General features: G+C 52.8%; 1 protein-coding gene across 2 annotated transcripts; it reads left to right on the top strand.

Annotated features, from left to right (window-relative positions):
* The first annotated feature begins 12109 nt into the window (after positions 1 to 12109).
* On the top strand, positions 12110 to 26783 carry ASB13 (ankyrin repeat and SOCS box containing 13). 2 transcript variants are annotated; one of them, XM_074573180.1, is made up of 7 exons: positions 12110 to 12219; positions 16152 to 16339; positions 17968 to 18118; positions 20268 to 20402; positions 22531 to 22722; positions 24460 to 24598; positions 24985 to 26783. In XM_074573180.1, exons 1-6 carry the CDS (start codon positions 12177 to 12179, stop codon positions 24585 to 24587), a joined length of 837 nt encoding a protein of 278 aa, XP_074429281.1. In that variant the 5' UTR covers positions 12110 to 12176; the 3' UTR covers positions 24588 to 24598; positions 24985 to 26783. The 2 variants fall into 2 exon arrangements, with proteins under 2 accessions (XP_074429281.1, XP_074429279.1); XM_074573178.1 differs by having other exon boundaries at positions 24460 to 26779.
* Positions 26784 to 26988: the final 205 nt, after the last annotated feature.

The raw sequence follows: 26988 nt of genomic DNA on the forward strand, positions 1-26988 counted from the left end.
GCTGCCTTTTTGGGTGGTGGCATGCATGGTCTGTGCAAGAGGGAGAGCCCATGATCTAACTGTGGTGGGGACCTAGTTCCTGGCAATACTCTTATTTTGGCTTCTTTGAAAGAATGACTCATAAAGTTCTGGCATACTGGCAAGTCTAAAATAAAGAAGCAGTCATTTGAATATCTATTTCCTCTTTTATTCAGAAAAAAAAAATGAATGATGCCTGCAGACGCTGTCAGTCACTCTGAAATAGAAAATAGTTCCAATGAAATGAATCAACTGGGAGGTGGAAGCAGCAGTTCCTGAAAAAAGACAGTGTCCTCCTGCTGAAAGACGACACACAGCGTTAAAGCAAATAATTAGGTTTGAGATCTTTATTGACTGTGTGGGGCAGCATCACGAGGCCCAGCTGCTGCTTGAAGTCTACAAACACAGTCTGAAAATGACAGATGGCAAAGGACCTGCAGGTTCTCTCCCCTTGTCCTGCCATGTGTGAATCATGGGACAACAGATGACACAGAAATACGTGGAAACACTGAGTTTCTCCTATTTCCTTATAATCATAGAATCATAGAATGGTTCGGGTTAGAAGGGACCTTAAAGATCGTCTAGTTTCAACCCCCCTGCCCTGGGCAGGGACACCTCCCACCAGCCCAGGTTGCTCCAAGCCCCGTCCAACCTGGCCTTGAACCCCTCCAGGGATGGGGCAGCCACAGCTTCTCTGGGCAACCTGGTCCAGGGGCTCAACCCCCTCACAGCAAAGGATTTCTTCCTAATATCTCATCCCAATCTCCCCTCTTTCAGTTTAAAACCCTTCCCCCTCGTCCCGTGGCTCCCCTCCCTGCTCCAGAGTCCCTCCCCAGCTTTCCTGGAGCCCCTTTAGGGACTGGAAGGGGCTGGAAGGTCTCCCCGCAGCCTTCCCTTCTCCAGGCTGAACCCTCCAGCTCTGTCAGCCTGTCCTCATGGCAGAGGGGCTCCAGCCCTCCGGTTGTCTTCATGGTCCTCCACGAGACCCGCTCCAACAGCTCCATGTCCTTCTTGTGCTGAGGACTCCAGAGCTGGACGCAGTACTCCAGGTGGGGTGTCACCAGAGCAGAGGGGGAGAATCACCTCATACTTCTTCTGATGCAGCCCAGGCTGCAGGGGGTTTCTGGGCTGCCAGCGCACGTTGCCGGCTCATGTTGAGCTTCTCATCCACCAACACCCCCAAGTCCTTCTCCTCAGGGCTGCTCTCAAGCCATAACATGTGGCACGAGAGATTGGTTTGGTTTTCCCTTGGTTTCCTAAGGAAATGAGGCTTGTGATCACACAATTTTTGTCTGTCTGGCTCTTCCATTAACTTTTGAAGCCATTAGCTAGTTTCAGCCCAATTGGACAACGAGGTAGTGGTTTCAGATTCCTTTCTACAATTTTCTAGAAAATCAGTGGTCTGCTGGAGGACCGTCTTCCTCTCCTGCTTGTGAGAACATCTAAAGGGTAAACTGCCCCCTTAGCTGCTGCGAGGGAGTCCAAGTGGGAGGAGGTCACCAGTGGATCAAGGTAATTTTGAATAAATGTTTGCATTTGTGTAGACCTCAAAGCCAAAACATGAAGCCCATGGCTGGCTGATGCCCAGCATGATTGTTCTTTCATCGGCATGGCTGTCGGGACAGATTAAAGCAGGTCTAAAAGGTAAAATGCAAGCACATGGAAATATGGATGCCTTTTGGAGGGTGCTGAAAACCCCGGTGTTCCTCTGCTGCGGAGACTTTGGACAGACATGTCCAGAAGGGAGAGGGGCAACTGCAGAAACCAAGAGGAACCACAGGCAAGGGGGCTTCAGCAGGGAGAAGAGGCAAGATGGGCTTCTGTCACAGCGGGATCCTAGCATGGTTTTATGTCAAGACGGAGTTTCCCTTCCCAGGCAGTGCTTCCAGGAATGAAGCAGAGCATCAGGACTGTCCTGACTGATCTTTTTGTACAAGTCTGCAGCAAGAAATTGCCTGGTTTTGAACAGAAACCAGCCTGAACCAGAAGGCTCCTTAGATGCTGCATCACCAGGCCAATCTGGAGACAGGCCCCAGCATCTGTTTGAGGAACTTCTGATGTGTGGTGGTACAATATTAAGTTCAGAGCCATTTGTCTTGGAAAGTGTTGGCTCAGGACCTTACTGAAAGAGAGAGGGGAAAGAGAACTTGTGGGTTTGTTTGACCTCTTTGGTAGCCTGTTATGTTTGGTTACTGAATGGGATCACCTGGCCAAACTGGATTCAGAGCACAAAAGGCGAGATGTAGGGAGTTGTCATTGGACTCAGCTCCCTCTTGCCTTGGCAGATGTTTATTGATCCTTATCTATGCAGAGATGACTTGGGGGGAGCTGTGGAAATGGCTCGGCCCGGGGTGGTCTCAACATTATAATAAGAACCCACTGCATTACAATGAGAACACGAGAACGGAAACCCGAATGGTGCCTTTAACAAACAAAACGCCCTAAGTCACCGTCCCATCCCACCGCTATTCAGTGAGTGTGACACCAGACATCACAAAATAAACGTTGCTACCTAAGGGGCCATCAAACCACCAGAGATAACCATCCCAGATAGTGCAATCCATTCAGGCACAATCCTGCCCAGTCATTGAAACAGGATATTTAAGTCCCAAGTTTTGGGAAGCAAAATGGGGAGTCTTCCAAAGATACAGCTGGCCCGTAGGAGATTCTTCCCCCCCTTGTCCAGGACGCTGTGCAAGGTAGTTTCCCGGGACCGAGTGGCCTTACCAGAGAAAGAGGGAAAGTGATTTAATAACATAGGTATGGTTTCTAGCATGCTCTAAAATCGTGATTTCTGCACTCGCTTAAGGTATTCATATCTAGCACGCTGGTGGTTTGTTTTGTTACTTTTGGGGATCACTCGTTAGGTGGTAATAGTGTATTCTGTGAACTGTTTTTGGTTTGTTTTTTTTTTTTCCCTTAAATTGCAATAGTGCATTCTTCCATTCTATCCATAAAGACTTGCAATAGTGGCGTATCAGACCTCGGAGTGAAGTCCAAATAAATTGTTAATTTGAACCTCTCAGTGAAGTCTTTCTCTCCACCACAGTTACTCCTGCTGGTATGCCCAGAAGAACTGTAGAGCTCTCTTTGAAGGTGTCATGGTCAGACAATGGAAAGTTTATGTAAAGACTTAGAATCATAGAATCATAGAATTGTCAGGGTTGGAAGGGACCTTAAAGATCATCCAGTTCCAACCCCCCTGCCATGGGCAGGGACACCTCCCACTAGATCAGGTTGCTCAGAGCCCCATCCAGCCTGGCCTTGAACACCTCCAGGGATGGGGCTTCCACCACCTCTCTGGGCAACCTGTTCCAGTGCCTCACCACCCTCATGGTGAAGAACTTCTTCCTAACGTCCAGTCTGAATTGACCCCTCTCTAGTTTTAATCCATTCCCTCTAGTCCTACCATTACCCGACATCCTAAAAAGTCCCTCCCCAGCTTTCTTGTAGGCCCCCTTAAGATACTGGTAGGCCACTATAAGGTCTTCTCGGAGCCTTCTTTTCTCCAGACTGAACAACCCCAACTCTCTCAGTCTGTCCTCATAGGAGAGGTGCTCCAGCCCTCTGATCATCCTCGTGGCCCTTCTCTGGACACGTTCCAGCACGTCCACATCTCTCTTGTAGCAGGGGCTCCAGAACTGGACGCAGTGCTCCAGGTGGGGTCTCACAAGGGTGGAGTAGAGGGGGAGAATCACCTCCCTCGACCTGCTGGCCACCCTTCTCCTGATGCAGCCCAGGATACGATTGGCTTTCTGGGCTGCTAGTGCACGCTGATGGCTCATGTTGAGCCTCTCGTCCACCAGCCCCCCCAAGTCCTTTTCTTCAGGGCTGCTCTCCAGCCAGTCACTGCCCAGCCCATATCGGTGCTTGGGATTGCCCCGACCCAGATGGAGGACCTTGCACTTGGTCTTGTTGAACTTCACGAGGCTGGCATGGGCCCACCTCTCCAGCCTGTCAGGGTCCGTCTGGATGGCATCCCTTCCCTCCAGCGTGTCAGCCGCCCCACACAGCTTGGTGTCGTCAGCAAACTTGCTGAGGGTGCACTCAATGCCACCGTCCATGTCGCTGATGAAGATGGCTTAAGGAATGGGTTCAAGCTGCAACAGGGGAGGTTTAGGCTGGGCATTAGGAAAAAATTTTTCACAGAAAGAGTGGTCAGACACTGGAATAGGCTGCCCAGGGAGGTGGTGGAGTCACCGTCCCTGAATGTGTTTAAGTAGTTTAGATGTGGTGTTGGGGGATAGGGTGTAGGAGAGAACTTTGTAGAGTGGGGTTGGTGGTTGGACTCGATGATCCCAAGGGTCTTTTCCAACCTAAATGATTCTATGATTCTATGATTCTATGTTAAACAAGACTGGTCCCAGTACTGATCCTTGAGGGACTCCACTTGTCACTGGCCTCCACTTGGACATGGACCCATTGACAGCCACTCTTTGGGTGTGGCCATCAAGCCAGTTCTTTATCCACTGAATTGTCCATCCATCAAACCCATATTTTATCAGCTTGGAGATCAGGATGTCATGTGGGGCAGTGTCAAATGCTTTGCTCAGGTCCAGGTAAATGACATCAGTTGTTCTGCCCTTGTCTATTGATGTTGTGACCTTCTCATAGAAGGCCACCAGGTTTGTCAGGCACGATTTGCCCTTGGTGAAGCCATGTTGATTGTACCCAATCACCTCTTCATTATTCTTCTGCCTCAGCAGTGCCTCCAGGAGGATCTGCTCCATAATCTTACCAGGCACGGAGGTGAGACTGACTGGCCTCTAGTTCCCTGGTTCCTCCTTCTTTCCCTTTTTGAAAATGGGGATTATGCTTCCCCTTTTCCAGTCAGTGGGGACCTCACCAGACTGCCATGACTTTTGGAATATAATAGAGAGCAGTTTAGGAACCTCATCCACCCGTTCCTTCAGTACCCGTGGGTGTATCCCATCGGGTCCCATGGACTTGTTCACTTTCAGGTTCATCAGATGGTCACGAACCTGATCTTCACTTAGGATGGGCAGTTCTGTCTGACCCCTGCCATTATCTTCTGTGACTCCGGGAGTGTGGCTGGAGCCCTTGCCAGTGAAGACTGAGGAAAAGAACTCGTTGAGGACCTCGGCCTTCTCCACATCACTTGTCACCAGTTCTCCCGTTTCCTTTCTGAGGGGGCCCACACCTTCCCTAGTCTTCTTCTTACCATTAATGTACCTATAGAAATTTTTGCTGGGCTCCTAAGAATAAGCCTGGACTTCTGGGCTCCTCAGAAGGGGTGGGAGCAGGCAGCTGGCTCAGGAATGGCTGCTCCTCAGCACCACGAAGGTTGAGCCCTTTTGGTTTAATCCAGGTGGACAGAAAGAGGTTTGTTCTCACTCATGTCTGCTCTGCTCCTTTTTCTGTCAAGGAAGATCAAACCAAAGAGCAAGGAAGTGCCTGAAGTGCAAAGTCAGGAGCTTCTTGACCCAAAGGTCTACTTTATTCTACAACACCGTCAAGGTGTATGTTGTCTCCCATAAATCTGTCTTGTCACATCCTTCACTCGACTCAAGCAAAACTCATGATCTTGCAGCAAGACAACAAAATTTTGCCCCATCTTTCAAGAATAGGGGAAAGTCTTCAAAAATATCACAGCAAATACCATCTTCAGCTCTACACAGATGCAGGAATCCTCCAGCACGATATTATGTGTGTGGTTTCTCTGAGATAGTTTCTCTCGTGCTTTCCAAGTCTGCGGGTGACGGACAGACTGTGATTAACTGCTGAGGATTATTCCTCCCAGAGAAACACCTGATTGAGTCTTCTCCCTCAAAATCTTCCCTCTAACCTTCCCAGCATATGCTTATCTGGATAGGCCAGCACATTTTCCAAGCCTACCGGTCCATCAAGAGTCTTCCATCTCTTTGAGGAAATCCCAAATAACTCTTGGCTTCACGACGTGCCCATTAGTGACATGCTTTTTCTCGTGTTTGTTGGAAAAATGTGTTGTCTTTTCATTGCCGTTGAACTCTGGTGTTTGCTGACGGTGTATTCATGCAGCGTACACCTCCCGCGGTAAAGCACAATTAAGATTTTCGTTTTCAGGTTTGACTTATTCTTGTGTTTGGTTTGGGGTTTGTTTTTTTTTTTGGCTACTTTGGTATCTTGCAGCTTCCCAAGAAACCAACTTTTTGTTGGAGTTGTGATGACAAACATTTAAATAAGCTCTAGTGGCACTGGGGAATCAGCACTCAAGTTGTTAAAACAACCAACCAACCCCCGACAAAAGCCTCTAACAAAACCCAGCTTGTTTTCTGGTGTTTTCATAACGGTGTTAAAACCACCCACCGCACTGGCAGCTACAAGGTCCGCTCAGGAAATGAGTCAAAGACGACAAGAACGTGACAAAGTACAGATGAGCATTTTCAGTGGTGAGCAAGTGATTTTTTTATTTTTTTTTTCAAGTCTCTCTGCCATTTCCCCCCCCCCCCCAATTTTTTTTAAATCATTAGTGAGGCAGTTATTCAAAAGTAACAGCTGTGCTGCTTACCCTATATTTTTGCAATGTAAACCTGACAATCTCTGAAGATAGAGTCTAAACATTAATTATTAGTTCTTACCGGGCACAAGAGTGGAGCCAAGAGGTACAACCTCTTTCTATAACCAAAATGTTACTGTTTGATCGTGTCAAAACAAGACTGTGCGTACGATACCACGCAGATCTCCTAAACAGAGTAACTTTTTCTTCTCTTGCAGTAATCAGTCCTGTAGTAATTAAATGGAGGGAGCATTTGCAATTGAGCTGATACCGGCTTATGTGAGGCGAGAGTTGGTCGTACCACTCGTATTTCAGACTATCTGCAGATGCGGGCACGTGATCCTGTTCAGCTCAGTGATATTCACAGTGGATTATGTTCTTATAGTTGGAAATGTAGATTGTACCCGTGATCGTCCTCCACAACCGCTTCTTTCCCACTTTGACTGTGCTATTTCCAACCTCTAACCTATCTCCTTCCGTGGAATCCTGCATTCTCCCTACAGAAGAGCCAGGTGAGGCTGAAGGGGTGCTGGCTGGTCTCAGAGAACAACTTCTCTCCTGCTGTGGGCCACATCAGCCCATTCAGTGATGCTTCATCCCCTCCATCAGGAGATACACGGAGCTGTTGGAGCGGGGCCAGAGGAGGCCCCGGAGATGCTGGGAGGGCTGGAGCCCCTCTGCTGTGGGGACAGGCTGAGAGAGCTGGGGGGGTTCAGCCTGGAGAAGAGAAGGCGCCGGGGAGACCTTCCAGCCCCTTCCAGTCCCTAAAGGGGCTCCAGGAAAGATGGGGAGGGACTCTGGATCAGGGAGGGGGATCCTCCCATCCCATCCCATGGGACGAGGGGGAAGGGTTTTAAACGGAAAGAGGGAGATTTAGATGAGATCTGAGGCAGAAATTCTTGGCTGTGAGGGGGGTGAGCCCCTGGCCCAGGTTGCCCAGAGAAGCTGTGGCTGCCCCATCCCTGGAGGGGTTCAAGGCCAGGTTGGACGGGGCTTGGAGCAACCTGGGCTGGTGGGAGGTGTCCCTGCCCAGGGCAGGGGGTGGCACTGGGTGGCCTTTAAGGTCCCTTCCAACTCTAACCATTCTGTGATTCTATGTTCTAAATCAGTAATATCCATACTTTCCAGGGGAGAGAACTGAGGCAGTGAGTGCTTTGCTGGAGGCCAGATAAGGAATTGCATACGGTTAAAATGCAATCGTTCTTAGCCTTCTGCTTTCAGGTGTTGTGTATCTAGGGATAGGTTTTGAAATAGGAACAGTAACTCCTGACCTTATCAAACTGAGGCAGACACCGCATTTATCTCTTCATATTATTGCCTGTATCATAATTTCGTTATCTACAGCTGATTAACACCAAGCACTCTCTGAACCGCAGCTGACATTATATGCAGATCCGTGGAGATTTCCATCTCTACCTGGCGCTACCTGCTATTCTCCTGCACTAAGACGATGAATTTATCCACTTAAATTCATCCCTGGACCCACCTTGGGGCAAGAGGTGAGAGAATTTATGCGGTTTTCCGAGATCACTTCCAGCCCTGTCCTCTGTGTTCCTGTTAGGGTGTTGGGACACCAGCTCTTTGCACCTGCGAACAGGGAACGGGAACCCTGAAAAATGTAAAAAACCAGTTCTCTCGTCCTGCCTTTGAGGTTGGCATGAAGGGCTGCAACATACGGACATAAAAGATAATATTTCACATTTTGAGAGGTCCCATCCTGGGCTAATCCTCGTACTGTTTCAGTTACAGGCTGTAGCAATTTTAGTTTTTATCAAGTTAGTGAAAGAAAGACTTGATTTTCTTACTACGTGAAAGTGGCAGCAGGTCCACCACTGTGCTGACCAGAAGTTTCCCACTGGAGTTATTTGACTGCATCTTCCTGCAATGGAAAATTCATTTCCTTCAAAATTAATATTTTCAGGAGAAAAATGTCCACTGCTGGAAAACATTGATTTTTTCCCTCAAAGCGGGGAACAAGCACGGGGGGGGATTTCTATTTTAGAAGCACGGTCACTGCGGAATAGTAAGAAGCAATAGAGTTTTACTTTTTTTTTTTTCCTCCTAAAAACGTAATTTTAGTTTTTTCTAAAAAGATATATGGTTTCATCCTTTATCGTGCTGTGGGTGAAGGGGGAAGCAGGTGTTCTTCAGCTGGCTGTGTACCTTCGAGCACAGCTCCCAACCACCTGAGAAACGCAGGTGCGAATGCCAAACCGGGGGGGGGGGGGGTGTGTGTGTGTGCGCGTAAAATGAAAAACCACGACGAGAATTCCTCCAAATGTCTGGCAGGAAGGCGAAGCGAAGGAATCCTGCGGAATCTCTCCTCGGAGGAGCAGCTCTCCTCGGAGGAGCAGCTCTCCTCGTGGATCTGCTCCCGCGGAGACTGTTTGGGGCGAGGGGGATTATTTTTGGTCCCTTGGTTTTAATCCATTTCTTATGTCTCCTTGCTTACTTCCTCCAGCAATTTGGGAAGAACGGCGGGGCAAGACCGCGAGACTGGGAACGTAATAAAAGTAGGATACACAAGAAAGCCGCCTCTTTCAAGACCTGGATGTCAAGGAGAAAGGTTAATAACAACTATCGCGTGGCAGTTGTCCAAGCTGCTGGCAGCTGTTGGCAAAGCTTGGCTCCGCTACCGGAATCAAGGCGTCAGCGTTTGGAGCGCGTGGCACCTTTTCGAGAGTTCAAGAAGCGCGGATTCGAGTGGCGTTTCTCAAAACCAGCACCCAAATTTACCTCCTTGCCCAGGCAGGTGCCAATCCACGGGTCTGGTTTCTCTTCGGGTGAGGCAAAACAAACACACAGGCACCAAAGTCCTCGTAAATATCAGCTGCCTAAAGAATCTGTTGGGAATTAGGACAGTTTTGTGTTTCTGGGTGCGACTACGGGAGTGTGGAGCAGGAGGGGGAACGTGGCACGCAGGGGAAGAAAATCCAGGGATGAACAGCAGATAACTGCACAGCCTGGGTTCTTCCTCCTCATTTCTAATGCAAAGGACGGTAATTTAGAGGAGGAGGAGGAGGGGCAGGTGGAAGATGAAGTCTGTGTATTACCCGGCTCTTTAATTTCAGTCCTAGGTGATAAAATGGGAGAAACAGAGGAGGATGTGGAAGATTTTAGGGCAGTCGCTGATATTTATGTTCACATTCTGAGCGTGATATGCTCACATTTGCCTCCTGTCTCCTGCGGTTTGGTCGCTGTGGCTTCTCTCCCACTCCCTGGCCCTGGGTGACTGATTAGCAGTTTATTGATAAGATGCAGTTGCTGCCCAGGGCTCTGAGGAAAATCATAGAATCACAGAATGGTTTGGGTTGGAAGGGACCTTTCAAGGTCATGTAGTTCCAACCCCCTGCCCTGGGCAGGGACACCTCCCACCAGCCCAGGTTGCTCCAAGCCCCGTCCAACCTGGCCTTGAACCCCTCCAGGGATGGGGCAGCCACAGCTTCTCCGGGCACCCTGGCCCAGGGGCTCACCACCCTCACAGCAAAGGATTTCTTCCCAATATCTCATCCCAATCTCCCCTCTTCCAGTGTAAAACCCTTCCCCCTCGTCCCATGGCTCCCCTCCCTGAGCCAGAGTCCCTCCCCAGCTTTCCTGGAGCCCCTTTAGGGACTGGAAGGGGCTGGAAGGTCTCCCCCTGGAGCCTTCTCTTCTCCAGGCTGAACCCCCCCAGCTCTCTCAGCCTGTCCCCACAGCAGAGGGGCTCCAGCCCTCCCAGCATCTCCGGGGCCTCCTCTGGCCCCGCTCCAACAGCTCCGTGTCTCTCCTGTGCCGAGGCCCCAGCGCTGGAGGCAGCACTGCAGGGGGGTCTCCCTGAGCGGAGCAGAGGGGCAGAATCCCCCCCTCACCCTGCTGCCCACGCTGCTGGGGATGCAGCCCAGGCTGCGGGGGGTTTCTGGGCTGCCAGCGCACGTTGCCAGCTCATGTTGAGCTTCTCATCCACCAACACCCCCAAGTCCTTCTCCTCAGGGCTGCTCTCCAGCCATTCTCTGCCCAACCCTGAGCACCAGCTTCCCCGGCCCTTCCTCCCCACAAAACGTCCAGTGTCCCCACTTCACCCTCCCAGCATCTCCCCGTGTCCCACACCAATTTCACGGGCTCCTCCAGCCTCCCCTACCCCTGTCAACATCCCAGTCTCTTCTCTCCCCAGTGCCACCATTATCCCCTCCCTACACACACACACCAGTGACCCCAGTACCCCTTCCCACACCCCAATTCCCCCAAACAACACTTCCCCATGTACACCAGTACCTCTTCCCCACACACCAGTGCCCCAAATGCCACCTGCCCACACACACCAGTGCCCCAGTACGCCTCCTGCGCACACCAGTGCTCCTAATAACCTCCCACCATACACCAGTACCCTCCTCTCCATATACACCAGTGCCTCCAGCCCCTGCAAACACCAGTGTCCCCAGTACCCATTCTCCCCATACAGCGGTGTCACCAGTACCTGTTCCCTGCAAAAACCAGTACCCCCAGAACTCTGTCCCCACATACATCAGTGGCCCCACTACCCGCTCCCTACCCGTTCCTCCACCAGTACCCCCAGTCCTCCCTCCCCCATACACCAGTATTCCCAGTAACCCCATTCCCCCTTCCCCCCATATCCCAATACCCTCAGTACCTGCTCCCTACACACACCAGTACCCCCAATACCCCTCCCCCCTGCAGTATGCCCACTACCCCCCCCACCAGTACCCCCAGTACCCCCTCCCTGCACACACCAGCACACACAATACCACGTCCTCCCCTGACCAGTACCCCCTCCTCACCCACACCAGTGCCCCCAGTACCCCCTCTCTACATACACCAGTGCCCCCAGTACCCCCTCCTCACCCACACCAGTGCCTCCAGCATGCCCTCTCTACATACACCAGTGCCCCCAGTACCCCTTCTCCCCTGCACCAGTGCTCCCAGTAGCCCCTCCCTGTATACACCAGTGCCCCCAGTACTCCCTCTCCCCTGCACCAGTGTCCCCAGTACCCCCTGTACTCCTTTCATATACACACCAGTGCCCCCAGTACCTCCTCTCTCCTGCCCCAGTGCCCCCAGTACCCACTCCCTATCCGTACCAGTGCCCCCTTCCTTCCACCCCAGTGCCCCCTCCATATCCACACCAGTGCCTCCAGTACCCCTTCTCCCCCGCACCAGTGCCCCCAGTACTCCCTCTCTACGCACACCAGTGCCCCCAGTACCCCCTCTCTATACACACCAGTACCCCCTCGCTTCCACCCCAGTACCCCCTGTACTCCCTCCATATGCACACCAGTGCCCCCAGTACCCCCTCCCTATCCACACCAGTGCCCCCAGTACTCCCTCCCTCCCACCCCAATACCACCAGTGCCCCCTCCCTATCCACACCAGTGCCCCCAGTACCCCCTTCTCCCCCACACCAGTGCCCCCAGTACCCCCTCCCTACACACATCAGTGCCCCCAGTACCCCCTCCCCATCCACACCAGTGCCCCCAGTACCCCTTCTCCCCCGCACCAGTGCCCCCAGTACTCCCCCGTCCCTCCCCAGTGCCTCCCCGGCTCCGCCCGGGCACTACAACTCCCGGCGGCCGCCGCGGCCGGGGCCGGTAGCCCGGAGGCGGGGCGGAGCGGCGGAGACCGGAGCCGGCGGCCGCTCCAGCGCTGCCGGAGCCGGCGGGCCCGGGCCATGGCGAGCGCCGCCAGCAGCGGCTCCCTGCGGGGCGAGATCAGTGCGTGGGGGGCGGCGGGGCGCCGGTGCGGTGCGGGGCGGGGCGGGGCGGGGCGGGTCTGCTACGGGAGGGGACGAGGGCCGGGGGGGCGTCGTGTTTTGGGGGCGGGCAGGGTGACTTCGGGGCAGGCAGCATGGTTTTGGGGGCGGGCAGGGTGGTTTAGAGGTGGGCAGGGTGACTTCGGGGTGGGCAGCATGGTTTTGGGGGCGGGCAGGATGTTTTGGGGATGGGCAGAATGGCTTTTTGGTGGGCAGGATGGTTTAGGGGCGGGCAGGGTGGGTTTGGGGATAGGCAGGATGGGTTTGGGGATGGGCAGAATGGCTTTTTGGTGGGCAGGATGGTTTAGGGGCGGGCAGGATGGTTTTGGCGATGGGCAGGGTGGGTTTGGGGATAGGCAGGATGGTTTTGGGGACGGGCAGGGTGGTTTAGAGGCGGGCAGGGTGGGTTTGGGGATGGGCAGGGTGACTTCGGGGTGGGCAGCATGGTTTTGGGGGCGGGCAGGATGTTTTGGGGATGGGCAGAATGGCTTTTTGGTGGGCAGGATGGTTTAGGGGCGGGCAGGATGGTTTTGGCGATGGGCAGGGTGGGTTTGGGGATAGGCAGGATGGTTTTGGGGACGGGCAGGGTGGTTTAGAGGTGGGCAGGGTGGGTTTGGGGATGGGCAGGGTGACTTCGGGGTGGGCAGCATGGTTTTGGGGGCGGGCAGGATGTTTTGGGGATGGGCAGAATGGCTTTTTGCTGGGCAGGATGGTTTTGGCGATGGGCAGGGTGGGTTTGGGGATAGGCAGGATGGGTTTGGGGATGGGCAGGATGGGTTTGGGGATGGGCAGAATGGCTTTTTGGCGAGCAGGATGGTTTAGGGGCAGGCAGGGTGGTTTAGAGGTGGGCACGATGGTTTTGGGGGTGGGCAGGGTGCTTTAGGGTGGGCAGCACGGTTTGGGGGTGGGCAGGTGGCTTTGGGGTGCACAGGATGGTTTGGGGATGGGCAGAATGGCTTTTGGGTGGGCAAGATGGTTTTGGGGATGGGCAGGATGGTTTAGAGGTGGGCAGGGTGGTTTGGGGGATGGTCAGGGTGGCTTTGGGGCAGGCAGCATGGTTTTGGGGGCAGGCATGGTGGTTTGGGGGTGGGCAGCATGGTTTTGGGGGTGGGCAGCATGGTTTGGGTACAGGTCGGTTGGTTTAGAGGTGGGCAGGATGGTTTAGAGGCGGACAGGACGGTTTTGGGAATGGGCAGGGTGGTTTTGGGGGTGGGCAGGGTGTTTCTGGGGGCGAGTGGCCTCTCCCGAGGAAAGGGATAAGAGGAAGGTGAGGATGCTCTTGGGAGAGCCCCTGCTTCTGGGCATGGGGAATCATCATTGTCCCTCCACGAACTAACGTGCAGGCGGGATCCGAAAAGACGTTGGGGAGCTGGAGGAGAGGGGATGGCTCCTTCCTCGGAGGGAGATGGCAGGTGGGAGCCATGCAACACCCTGGAGGGCCCAAACCCTGCCTCCCACCAGCGGCTGCCAGCGGGGCCGGAGGTGACAGAGCTGCTTGCGCAGCTGCTGAGAAATCCTGTCCCTGGGACGGGGGACGCAGCAGCTGGAGCGGTGGGCTGGGACGGGCAGCCTGCCCTGCCGAGGGACCGCAGCAAAGGCCATAGGCGATGCAGGGCTGTGCTGGGCGGCTGGTTCCCCCAGTAGGGATGCTCTCTAGTGGCATCAGGAACCGGCCGCGTTCCCGTGTTGGCGAAGCGGAGCCCTAAGTCTTGAACGTGCAGATTTCAAAAGTCTGGCCCCCGCCTTGTGGTCACCCTCCTGCTCCGTAACGGCGGGTGCCGCTGGCTTGAGGTGGATGTGGGAGCCCCATCCACGGGGACCGACGATGTTCTCTCTCACGTGAGCCACGTAAGGAGTTGTGGAGAACAAATTTGAGGAGCCTGCACTTTGCAGGTTTGGGGTTTGGTTTTTTTTTTTAGAATGTGTGATGGGCCTTTAATGAAATGCTGCTGGGGCTTGTTCTTCTTCCCCATCCCGTTGGTGGCAAAGTGATGCTGCTCGGTGGCTGGCAGTTCGAGGGCTCCATCCTCATTTGAACTTCTTGCTTCTCCTGACATATACTGTGAGAAGCTCCAGTAAAGGAATAACATCCTCCCTGGGAATATTGGCAAAGGGAACGAAGATCTAACAAGCAGATAAAAGAGCCTGAACGTACCCTGTGCTGTGAAAATGCCGGTACTCGTGATTCCTTTTCAGGGGGTGATTTCTGTCCACCGTCCACCTCGGCATCGTGGTGTTCTTTGGGTCAGCTCCATCTTTTATAACCACTGGCTTGTGTTGGCGTTTACTGCTTTGCGCTGGTAAATAAAATGCCGCGTTTAGGGATGGAGAGAAGGCTGATCAGTCCAACTGAAATACATGACAAGGCGTTTATTTTTTAAAAAATAAGGCAAATCATCCTTTTTCTCCCACTCCACAGACATGGGTGCCTGCCTTGGAATGAGGGTCTTACGGAAGTGTATTCAAAGGAGAGGAACTATGGCTGCGACATCTGTTTTGCTGATGGTTTTTAGTATTGATCTGTTTGCAGGCAGATACTGCTCCTGTAAACCCCGCTTTCGCAGGGTGCCGAGGCCCCTGTTTTTAAACAGAGAAGATGCATTTTTCTTGCGGAAGGTTGCGTGAAAAGGCGTGGGGCTGTTCTTGAAACTCGTTGCTTCCTTGAAAGCAAAACGCACCTGAAAGGAGAGGATATGGCTGTTGGTGCTGGGAAGCTAAGCCCAGACTTGCCCCCTGTGAGCGTAGATGCTGAGCGAAGGCGTCGAAGCCAGAAACTTAGTTTTCAAAGGTCCGATGACCTTTTGGGAGGACAGTTTTTAGGTGGCCTGAGTTGCTTTCTGGAGGCATCCCATTTCCAGTGATTTTTAGGTGCAGCCAGGAGGGACAGTCCTCCTAACGTTAAGTGGTTAAGAGCTCGCTGGGATGAATCTGGACCTAACAACCTCTGGACCTGCCTCCTTGGTCCTTGTGGCCAAGAAGGCCAATGGCATCCTGGGGGGCATCATGAAGAGTGTGGCCAGCAGGTGGAGGGAGGTCATCCTCCCCCTCTGCTCTGCCCTGGGGAGGCCACACCTGGAGTGCTGTGTCCAGTTCTGGGCTCCCCGGTTCCAGAAGGACAGGGAACTACTGGAGAGGGGACAGCACAGGGCCACCAAGATGATGAGGGGACTGGAACACCTCTCTTATGAAGAAAGGCTGAGGGATTTGGGTCTCTTCAGCCTGGAAAAAAGACGACTGAGGGGGGATCTTATCAACACTTATAAATCCTTCAAGGGTGGGTGTCAGGAGGATGGGGCCAGGCTCTTCTCAGTGGTGCCCGGGGACAGGACAAGAGGGAACGGGCACAAACTTGGGCATAGGACGTTCCATCTCAACATGAGGAGGAACTTCTTTGCTGTGAGGGTGGCAGAGCCCTGGCACAGGCTGCCCAGAGAGGTGGGGGAGTCTCCGTCTCTGGAGACATCCCAAACCCGCCTGGACGCGTTCCTGTGCCACCTGCTGTGGGTGACCCTGCTCCGGCAGGGGGTTGGACTGGATGATCTCCAGAGGTCCCTTCCAACCCTACCATTCTGTGATTCTGTGAATGCTGCTGGGGTTTGTACTTGGGTAAAGTTTTGAGCAAGTACAGCAAAGCGTTTCAGAAACTGTAAGGGACCATTAGGAACAGTCCCTGCCAGGGCAGCGGTCAACGGGGAACCCACAAACACAAAGCACCCAGTTTAAAATCCCGTGCTGAGTCGGGGGCACGGTGAGGAATGAGCTTCTTATACCCAGTTGTCTCTTCTAGCTGCCAGCCCGTGTTCCCCGACTGCTTTTCTCCAGCACGGAGAGACTCATTTGCTCCGCGCGCGTGATTTTATTAATTTACTTATTTATTTATTCTTTCCTCTCTAGGCTTCTGGGCCGATCGAACGCCGGTTCACGAAGCAGCCAGGCGGGGAGAAATCCTGCAGCTGCAGCAGCTGATAGAGAGCGGCGCCTGCGTCAACGCCGTCACCTACGACTCCATCACCCCCTTGCACGAGGCGAGCCTGCGAGGGCAAACGCAGTGTGTCAAGCTCCTGCTGGCTGCGGGGGCCCAGGTATGTTTCCGGGACTGATCCAGCTGGGCACATCATCTTGATGTCTGGAGTTATTTCTGGGATCTGGATTCTCCCCGTCCAGCTCTAGGCTCTTCTTCACCACCCTGGGCTTTCTTGACAGTCAGCAGAGGATGGCAGGCCTCTTCAGAGGGTGTTTGAGCTTGATGAGAACTTAAAAAGCTGCCTGGAAGTGTTTTTTCTCTCTGTCTCTCCCCCTCTTTCCTCATTGACAATCAACAGAGCCCGGAGGGGACTAGAAATCTAATTTCGATGACTCAAATATCTAAAGCTAGCTGGGTTGAGTCAAGGGGCCAGGAGGGGAGCAGAAGACATGTAGCTTCCAGCGGGGATTTATATTTATTCATTTTTTTTCTTCTTGTATTTATTTAATTTTATTATGGAAACAAAAATCAGTCTTTGGATATAGCTAGCGCCAACTGTCTTCAAGGGCTTGTGACTTCTCAAGGCTGAAGACAGCCGTCGGCAGAGCAAAGCTGGTGGAGCGGAGCACACGTGCGCTCCGTGGTCCTTCTCAGTGCAAAGGCGGCCAGCTTGGCTGAGTCCCCTGATGAAACTGGGCTTTGCGCTAAGGCAGAGAGGAGTTCCGTTGTGTTACGCGGCCGCAACGCTTGTGAACTCCAGCAGGAAAGCGGTAGAAAAATATAACATGGAAATAACAGCCTACACTTAGAATCATAGAATCGCCTTGGTTAGAAGAGACCTTTCGTTTCACAGAATCACAGAATGGTAGGGGTTGGAAGGGACCTCTGGAGATCATCCCGTCCAACCCCCTGCCGGAGCAGGGTCACCCAGAGCAGGTGGCACAGGAACGTGTCCAGGCGGATTTTGAATGTCTCCAGAGACGGAGACTCCACCACCTCTCTGGGCAGCCTGTGCCAGGGCTCTGCCACCCTCACAGCAAAGAAGTTCCTCCTCATGTTTAGGTGTAACTCCCTATGCTCAAGTTTGTGCCCATTACCCCTTGTCCTGTCCCCGGGCACCACTGAAAAGAGCCTGGCCCCATCTTCCTGACACCCACCCTTGAAGGATTTATAAGTGTTGATAAGATCCCCCCTCAGCCGTCTTTTTTCCAGGCTGAAGAGACCCAAATCCCTCAGCCTTTCTTCATAAGAGAGGTGTTCCAGTCCCCTCATCATCTTGGTGGCCCTTTGCTGTCCCCTCTCCAGCAGTTCCCTGTCCTTGAACCGGGGAGCCTGGTTCGGATCATTGAGTCCAACCATCAATCCAACACTGACAAAAACCACCACTAAACCATATCTCTAAGCGCCACGTCTACTCGTCTTTTAAATCCCTCCAGGGACGGTGCCTCAACCACTTCCCTGGGCAGCCTGTTCCAAGGCTTAATCACCCTTTCAGTGTAAAAATTTTTCCGAATATCCAGTCTAAACCTCCCCTGGCGCAACTTGAGGCTGTTTCCTCTTGTGACTTCAATGTACATCTGTGCCCTGAGAGTGACGGCGACAGCGCAAGCCAGGTTGCTGGTAGTCGCAACCAACTCATTCCTGAATATTTCTTTCCCAGAATACTTCTAGGGTTAAAACAAGTAAAAACGTAGGCAAGGGGGTCTTGCCTGCGGGTGCCTAACGTTTTATTTTTCTGCCCTGAAGGTGGATGCCAGGAATATCGACGGCAGCACTCCGCTCTGCGACGCCTGCGCCTCGGGCAGCATCGAGTGCGTGAAAGTGCTGCTGTCGCACGGCGCCAAGGTGAACCCCCCCCTTTACACCGCCTCCCCTCTCCACGAAGCCTGCATGAATGGTAAGCCCGCACGGTCTTATCTTTGCACGGTTATGTGTAGATTGGGAAAAAAAACCAACAAACCAACAATAAAAGCAGCTGCCAAGTGTCTTAAATCGACCATAAGCTGTCGTTGCTCATCAGACCGTTACAGCTTGCGAATATTTCATCTTTACGTGGGCACACCTCCTGTTGATCGCAGAACGCAAAGTGCTGTGTTATCGGGTGAATAAAGCCATCCCTTGTGTTGGCTGCTTTTATCCCAGGTGAAAGACGTGGGACAAGATGTTTGGCAGATAAACTGCCAGCTTCTTGATGCTCTGTTAGAAAACCTTGAGCCGAACCAGTGGCTGCGCTCTTGCGAGCAGGGGGGTGTTTGCGTTTTTTCCCTCTGATCCAAGTTGAGATGGGACAAATTGTGGAAAGAGCCCTGGGAGTCCTGGTGGACAACAGGATGACCATGAGCCAGCCATGTGGCCTCGTGGCCAAGAAGGCCAATGGCATCCTGGGGGGCATCAAGAAGAGTGTGGCCGGCAGGTGGAGGGAGGTCATCCTCCCCCTCTGCTCTGCCCTGGGGAGGCCACACCTGGAGTGCTGTGTCCAGTTCTGGGCTCCCCGGTTCCAGAAGGACAGGGAACTGCTGGAGAGGGGACAGCAAAGGGCCACCAAGATGCTGAGGGGACTGGAACACCTCTCTGATGAAGAAAGGCTGAGGGATTTGGGTCTCTTCAGTCTGGAAAAAAAGACGGCTGAGGGGGGATCTTATCAACACTTATAAATCCTTAAAGGGTGGGTGTCAGGAGGATGGGGCCAGGCTCTTTTCAGTGGTGCCCGGGGACAGGACAAGAGGTAACGGGCACAAACTTGAGCATAGGAAGTTCCATCCCAATATGAGGAGGAACTTCTTTGCTGTGAGGGTGGCAGAGCCCTGGCACAGGCTGCCCAGAGAGGTGGTGGAGTCTCCGTCTCTGGAGACATTCCAAACCCGCCTGGACGCGTTCCTGTGCCACCTGCTCTGGGTGACCCTGCTCCGGCAGGGGGTTGGACGGGATGATCTCCAGAGGTCCCTTCCAGCCCTATGATTCCATGATTCTGTGATTCTAAATTGCTCTAATTAAGGCACGAGACCGTTTTAACCAGGTCGTCCTGTCCCAGACCCCTCCTGGTTGTTCAAAGCTGCTGGAGGAGGCTGTCAGGAGGGAAGAAAGTGCCGGGGACTGTTGGGCAACGTTGCTGCCTGCTCTGCTCCTTGTCCCTCTCACGGCCTTTTCCAGCTGGAGGGTCTGTCGAGGGGATAAAAGAAAACTTCAGGGGCCAAAATAATATCCCAGCTGGTGTGTGCCAGCCCCTTTCTGCTCCCCCCGTCCTCTACTCAAGCCTCTTCTGGACATTTGGATCTGGGTTACGGAGCAGGAGCAAGTGACAGCAGCAGAGGGGTTTTACGTGTAATTCCTCCCTTGAGCTTCCACTTGCAGGGATGCAACACTGGGAAAGCCTGAATGTGAGAGCGGCAATGTGCCCGTTAGATGATTGTGACCGAATTTCTTAATCATTTTGTGCCTCAGTTTCCTCTTTGTAAGGTGTAATACCTCCTCTCTCCTCCCCTTCGCTGTTTTTATGATATGCTGTGCTGGACAGTTTCCCTTCGACGACGAAGGCGGTGGCAGACAGCAGTTTTGACAAACAGGTGGTTACTTAAATCCGTAGCTGCGAGCTCTTGCTTAGCTTTTCCTCGTTAAGCCTTTTTTCCTAAGGCTGGATGATGATGACTGCCCGCTTCCTGTTACCTTGTATTGTCGGCATTGGAGAAAGGAGAGGTGGAATGGTCTTGAAGGTGATCTGATGCACCCAGGGGAGGATTAGCAACGCAAGCAGCTCCACCAACAGCGGGCGATTTAGTGCAAACCCTTGAATTCGGGTTTGTTTGACCTGACTCCCCGCGAGACCTGTTAGCTCTAGCTCAGCGCCGTGGAGATGTGACTCTATTTCTCGTGTCCTGGTCTCGGTTTCGGTCCCGCAGTGCGTTGCGTTGACTCACAAGCGTTTCTATTTTGCAGCCAGCACCCCGAATACTAAAGGGGCTGTTTGTGCCTCAAGCGGATCTCAGCAGGCCGTCTGCTCCCGTTTGAGCTGGATTCTTTCTTTTGACTCGCATCTTCCCTTTCTAAAGGTAGCTCGGAGTGCGTGCAGCTCCTCATCGACGTCGGTGCCAACTTGGAGGCTCACGACTGCCATTTCGGGACGCCCCTCCACGTGGCCTGTGCCAGGGAGCATCTGGACTGTGCAAAGTTGCTGCTCAAGGCAGGTATGGCAGCCGCGGGGTTTGCTGCTGGGCGGGCAGGGGACGGCGGTGTCTGCGCGCAGCGTTTCCCTCGGTGCTCCGCAGCGGTGATCCCATCGAAGAGCTTATTCATTCGCAGCACAGTCATAGAATCATGGAACGGTTTGGGTTGGAAGGGAACTTTAAAGGTCATCTAGTCCAACCTCCCCTGCCATGAGCAGGGACATCTTCAACTAGACCAGGTTGCTCAGAGCCCCGTCCAACCTGACCATGAATGTTTCCAGGGATGGGGCATCTACCACCCCTCTGGGCAACCTGGGCCAGTGCCTCACCACCCTCAGCGTAAAATATTTCTTCCTAATATCTCATCTAAATCTCCCCTCTTTTAGTTTAAAGCCTATCGCTACAGGCCCTGCTAAAATTTGCGCCCATCTTTCCTGTAGGCCCCCTTTACATACTGCAAGGCTCCAGTAAGGTCTGCCTGAAGCCTTCCCTTCTCCAGGCTGAACCCCCCCGCAACTCTCTCAGCCTGAATATAGATGACAAAGGTGAAAGGTTTTGTCTTCTCGTGAGCAAAGCTTAACGCATAAGCATTTTTTCGGCCTATGCCTGTCAATATCCAGTTTGTGACGTTCCCATCCTCTTATTTTAATAAATTCAGAACTCTCCAGCCCCCTAGAGCCAAGTTGCAACTTCTTTCCAAAAGTGGTACCAACTGGTGTGCGTGCGTTCAGCTTTGGTAGCACCGTCGCATGGTTTCGGGTGGGTGTTAGGGAGAGACGTTCGGGTTTGATGTTGTGCAGAAAACCAGAGATGAAGTCCCTTCATACCTCAGGGAGATCTGGTTGGTGTTACGCCCAGATGAGTTCGCTGGACGTTCAAAGTCCACGTTCTGTGCTCCAGGTTTCACATCCCAGTTTTCTTGCTGCTGACTTTGGGGGAATTTGGATTTAGACTTCTTGGCTTTGCCTGTGCTTACCGGGAGGGGTGGGGATTTGCTTCATTGAACATTAGTTGTCTGAAAACGACACATCTAAGCTAGTTTCTTTCCAGTGGCTCCCCTTCCCTGTCTTGGGCCCCCATTAATTGATTCCCCAAAAATGCCTGTTTCTCCCTGGTAATTGTAAGGGCAGTTCAGTGGGGGCTACACGTATCTAAAAGCCAGTTGTTGGAATTCAGTGAGGTTCATCTCACCTCTGCTGAACAGGTCACTTGATAAAATGCAAGCAGTTGTGGGGGGATTGGAAGGACTTTTGGCTGTCAGCTTATAAAAGCCGAACTTTCTTGGCAAAAATATCTGTAACTAAGACTTGATCCCGCAGTACCGGCTCATGGTGAGCTGCAGCACCCTGTGGGTCTGGCGTATTTCGGTCAAAACAGTTGACAAAGATGTCACTGTTTGAGTGGGAGCGCTCCATTGAGATGACTGGGAATGGCTTTTTGCTGGCTTTGGACAGCACAGGTTCAGGAAGCAATTCTGAACTTCACGCTCAGCAGCCTGTTTACCCAGTAACGCGGGCTAAAATCCTTTCCCTGCAAGAAAAACGTAAACCCAGAGAATCATAGAGTCATAGAATGGTTTTAGTTGGAAAGGACCTTAAAGACCATCTAGTTCCAACCCCCTGCCCTGGGCAGGGACACCTCCCACCAGTCCAGGTTGCTCCAAGCCCCGTCCAACCTGGCCTTGAACCCCTCCAGGGATGGGGCAGCCACAGCTTCTCTGGGCAACCTGGCCCAGGGGCTCACCTCCCTCACAGCCAAGAATTTCTTCCCGATATCTCATCCCAATCTCCCCTCTTCCAGTTTAAAACCCTTCCCCCTCGTCCCATGGCTCCCCTCCCTGCTCCAGAATCCCTCCCCAGCTTTCCTGGAGCCCCTTTAGGGACTGGAAGGGGCTGGAAGGTCTCCCCGGCGCCTTCTCTTCTCCAGGCTGAACCCCCCCAGCTCTCTCAGCCCGTCCTCACAGCAAGAAAACTCTTGCGTTGCCAGCACTGAGAACTTGTTCAGCAGTTTGGTTTCCTGTTTGTGCTGTTTTGTTTGGATCGTGTTCCAGCTGCTCGTGTGTGTTTTAACAGCAGCTTTTTTCTCCACTCCTTACGTTTGGGTCATGTAAGGCTTTCGTGAATGGGTTTGTTTTTCTTTCTGGCCTCAGGGGCAAATGTGAATGCTGCTAAACTTCACGAGACAGCCCTCCACCACGCGGCAAAAGTGAAAAACGTAGATCTGGTGGAGATGCTGATTGAGTTTGGAGGAAACATTTACGCGAGGGACAACCGAGGAAAGAAACCATCGGATTACACCTGGAGCAGCAGTCCCACAGCAAAATGCTTTGAGTACTACGAAAGTAAGTGAGATATGATCCCCTGCCCCAGGAATTCAGTGACTGCCAGCTCCATTGCACCAGATCTCCATTCTTGGTCCACTTTGTAAATCCCTGATCATCTTCCTGTGAAGGTATAGAGCTCTCGGTGGCAAATGTATGGCAGCTGGCCGTAGGCTAGCACTGCGTAATTGTGGTTGAAAGCCAGTGGTAAGATGGTCCAAATCATGCCCTCATGGAATTCAGGTCCCTCTTGTGTGTCAGCATCAGCATTTACGCTTTGATGCATTAAGTCAGGTCAAGGAAATCGCCCAGTTGAAAACTCATTTTATTTGGGGCAGGGAACGCATTAAACTTCAGCTGCGCTGGCTGCCTGATTTTGGAGGAGACACTTGACTGAGGTTTGAGGGCGGCTTTGAATCAATCTTTGTCTTGGTTACCCTTAGTGGACCTCAGAGGAGTAATTCACAGGCCCTTCTGAGCATGCTCAACACCACTGCATTAGATGATCCTAAAAGTCACAGAGTCATAGGATGGTTTGGGTTGGAAGGGACCTTTGAAGATCATCTAGTCCAACCTTGCCTTTCACTCAATCAGGACACCTCCCACCAGCCCAGGTTGCTCCAAGCCCCGTCCAACCTGGCCTTGAACCCCTCCAGGGATGGGGCAGCCACAGCTTCTCTGGGCAACCTGGCCCAGGGGCTCACCCCCATCACCATAAAAAAAATTTGTCCCTATAGAAAGAAAAATTTCTTCGTTATAGACGACTGAAGTATTTTCTGGCTTCGCAATCCTTTGTGTGGTGAGCATTTTACAGCCCCTTCTCCCTCTGCCTTCTTTCCCTGGGGCAGTCTCTCCTCTGAGTTATTCCTTGCTCGCTTTTCCGAGAGGGCAGCGAATGGCGCTGGTCTGGCTGCAGCTGAGCTGCCCGAAGAGATTGGATCCTACGTGCCCGTAGACACTCCTTGTATCTCACCAGAGTTTACTGCGCCCTCAGCCCAGCTGGCAGGACTGCAGGTGTTTTTGCTTTTCAACACAGACTGTTGTAACAGTCCGGCGATAGCTTTAGTGTTTTGTTTTGGTTTTTTTTTTTTCCCTCTTGATTTGTATCATTAAATTCGGGACTAGGTCCAGGAGAGATGCAGATCTTGGAGGCTGGTGGTTGCCGAGGCTTTGGGGTAGGGATAGCAGCTTCTTAGGAATGACTGCTTCCAGAGCAACGTGCCCGGTTGTCACTCTACGTCTACGCATGAGCATGGACACCCAGCGTCGCGGCTGCAGGCTGGCTGGAAGGAGCTTGGCGAGTTTTCTTGGAGCTCTCAGCAGAGGGCTGAGCGAGAAGGGTTAACGCAGTCCTTAGCTGGAGGAACGGAGCGGTAGAGAAGGGTTGGAAGTAGGTTTTGTTCCTATATACAGTGTTGCCGAGGCTTAGTACAGCATCATCCTCAGAGCAGGTGATCCAGTGGGCACCCTTGGGCTTCAGGGGATGCAGGCGAGGAAGGGAGCTGGGAGAAGCGCCCTGCAGCTGTGCTTGGGATTTCTGGTGGGATTTGCATCGGGAGAGAGCGCTCCCATGGCTCTGCAGTGCCTTCCTTGGGCCTGGGTGCTGCGGGAGGTCGAGCGCTCGTAAGCGGAGCCAGGCTTGCGATCACGGTGGGGGCGATGGCGGGGGTCACCCTCCCGGGAGGTCTCCGCTCTACGGGAAGATCAGCCGTCCGCCGAGCCGCAGCCCTAACTTTGGGTCCTCTTTTCTTGTTTTAGAAACGCCTCTGAGTTTGTCGCAGCTCTGCCGAGTTACGGTGAGGAAAGCCGCCGGGCAGCGAGCGCTGGAGAAGATTGCCAAGCTAAATATTCCTCCGCGATTAATCCAGTACCTGTCCTACAACTGACGGGGGCGAAGGTGACCGGAAAGGATGATATCTTTAGCTCCCACAGTATGAAGTATATGTCTCTTTCTCTTCTACCTCCCCCCAAGAAACTAATTGTAATTTAAGCAAACCGGTGTAAATAGTATTTATGAGGCAGCGCTTCCTCTTCTCCACGGGCAAAGACAGGCTCAGGCAACGTGTAGCACTGGCTCGAAGTTGTAACCTCGGCTGGGGGGATCTGTTAGACTGTCACCGCGTTCGAGGCTGGGGCGCTCGCTCTTTCAGCAGGATTAATCTTGCCTAATTTTACCTGTCTCGGGCCTAAAGGCATCTCTGCGCGTGATCTCTCCCGCCTCCCTTTGCAGTCAGTGAAGAGAAAGAGATAATTCCGGCGCGTGATTCATCTGTCCTGTTTTAGATGCCAGTGCTGGGACGGTACGGTGTGCCTCGGGAGCGCCTGTCTCCGCTGACTGCAAAGGGATTTAGAGGCGATACCCTCGGCTATGGACGTCCGTGCCCCTGCAGGGAGGGTGCTGGATCCCACCTCTGTGTTAATAACTCCAGTGATGGCTGCCTAATGCCAAGGGACAAGGCTTGGGAGACCTGCGCGTTCTAGCTGGCGGCAAAGGAAGTCCCCGGCAATCTCAGGACTAATTAGAGGCGCCGCAACCGGTTCCTGACTTTCCGTGAGCATCAGCGCTCCTTGGCTCGACACCAGCGGTGAGGACAAACTGCTGCCAGATCAGGGTTGACTTTGCCCGCGCTCCTTCCTCGCTGAAGGGGAGCCAGCTCTTACCGTAGCGTTCCTCTAGGGTATCACCGTGTCTAATTTCCAAGCCCACGCAGGAAGCAGGTCTCTCTGCACGTCCAAGGCTGCTTCCCTCCAGATGGCTGGTCCCAAAGGATATTTTTCCACTTGCTCTGAGCCGCCGTGGCCACTCTGGTGGTTTTATGTGCAATAAGTGACAGAGCTGCTGCCCGGCGGTGCCTGAAGCACGGCGAGGGCATTTCCCCGGTGTAGTGGTGCGCCAGATCCCTGCGGCGTGTAATCGCACGCGAAAGGCAATAGGAGGGCTGGGCTCTGCCTTGGGTTTTGAGATTTTTTTGTTTCCCCCTTTTGATTCCTCTCTCGATGCTGGATCCTCTCCAGAGGTTGGCAGCGGGAGCCAGCCCCGAGCCCGCGCGCTCCTGAGCGTCGTGCTCAAATCAGCTTCAGCAGGCGCGACTGCGGCTTTGTCCTTCCGTGATTTAAACCTTCGGGGTGACATTTGGATGAGCGGAGCCAAAATTGTCGTCTGCCTTCCAGATGAGACATGACGTGTCGTCTGCAGGCAGTAACCTACAGGATACGCGGTACTAAGAGCTCCCCGATGCCCCCACGGCAGGTCTTAGCGCTGCGAGGGGAGCAAATTCCTCCTCGGAATGGCAGCAAATGTTACAAAATCCGCTGTCGGACGTGGCATGGAGCTAACTCGGGGCTCTCAGCATCCTTCAGGCTGTGAACTAACGCTTGAGGGCAAACGGTCGCTTGCCTGCTGCCTGCAAGGTCCCATGTCCTGTGTCCCCCCCCGCCCCAGCCAGCACCATGGGGCTCAGCCTTGGGAGGGGGAAAAAGCACAGGGTCAAAGAGCTGAGGTGGAACTGAATGCACTTTAATGGCATTCCAGCCATAAACCAGCAAACCGCTTTGTTTTTTAATTTTTCGTTAGGTTTGTTCCCCCACCCTTTGTTGTTTTTTGGTGTTTTTGTTTTTTTTTTTCCTGTGCCGTGTATCCTATAAAACAGGACAGAAACATTTTTGAGATCCTGCTCTTTGGGGGATTGTCTATTATTCTGATTTTTTTTTTTTTTTTTTTTTTTTTTTTGTGTTTAAACGATCAGAAATGTGAAATTGCCAAGGAGCTCCGGGAAGCCCCGGAGATGTTTATTGCGGGATTCCTCCCTGTGATTGATAGGATAAAGGTTTTGTATTGTGTCTCTGTAGAAAAGCTTCCTCTGCCCAGCGTGCATGTCCTTAGAGATAAATACATATTAGGAAACTGCACCTTTTGGTAATTTGGGGTGAAAACCTTCCCTCTGGGTTCAAATTGTTAGGTTGCTTTTTTAACATTGCCTCAGCTGGTGAAATAACGAAATGGTAAAGTCCCAAGTTTCCAGTGTGAAAACAAAAGACTCCTCGAACAGCCGAGAATAAATTTACAAGTTCCTGTTTACGTCATCTTTATTTTTTCCCTCTCTTTCAAGTCACCTCCCTGGTAGGTCCTAAAGTGTGGTTATTTTTTTTTTTCAATCTATCATCTCTTTTAAGAGGTCTTGCTGATCAATGCGTGCATCCAGGAGGGACTTACTGAGAGAGCTGAACATCTCCTATTTGGTGGCGATAGCCAGAGCCGTTCGGTAGCGGTATCCTTAAGACATCCAC

This window comes from Larus michahellis, chromosome 1, assembly GCF_964199755.1.
Source record: "Larus michahellis chromosome 1, bLarMic1.1, whole genome shotgun sequence".
NCBI lineage: Eukaryota > Metazoa > Chordata > Aves > Charadriiformes > Laridae > Larus > Larus michahellis.

Coding starts and splice junctions, on each gene's coding strand:
- ASB13 (XM_074573180.1), top strand. CDS start 12,177: ATGGCGAGCGCCGCCAGCAGCGGCTCCCTGCGGGGCGAGATCA. Junction 16,340..17,967: donor TGCTGGCTGCGGGGGCCCAG/GTATGTTTCCGG, acceptor TCTGCCCTGAAG/GTGGATGCCAGGAATATCGA. Junction 22,723..24,459: donor ATGCTTTGAGTACTACGAAA/GTAAGTGAGATA, acceptor TTCTTGTTTTAG/AAACGCCTCTGAGTTTGTCG.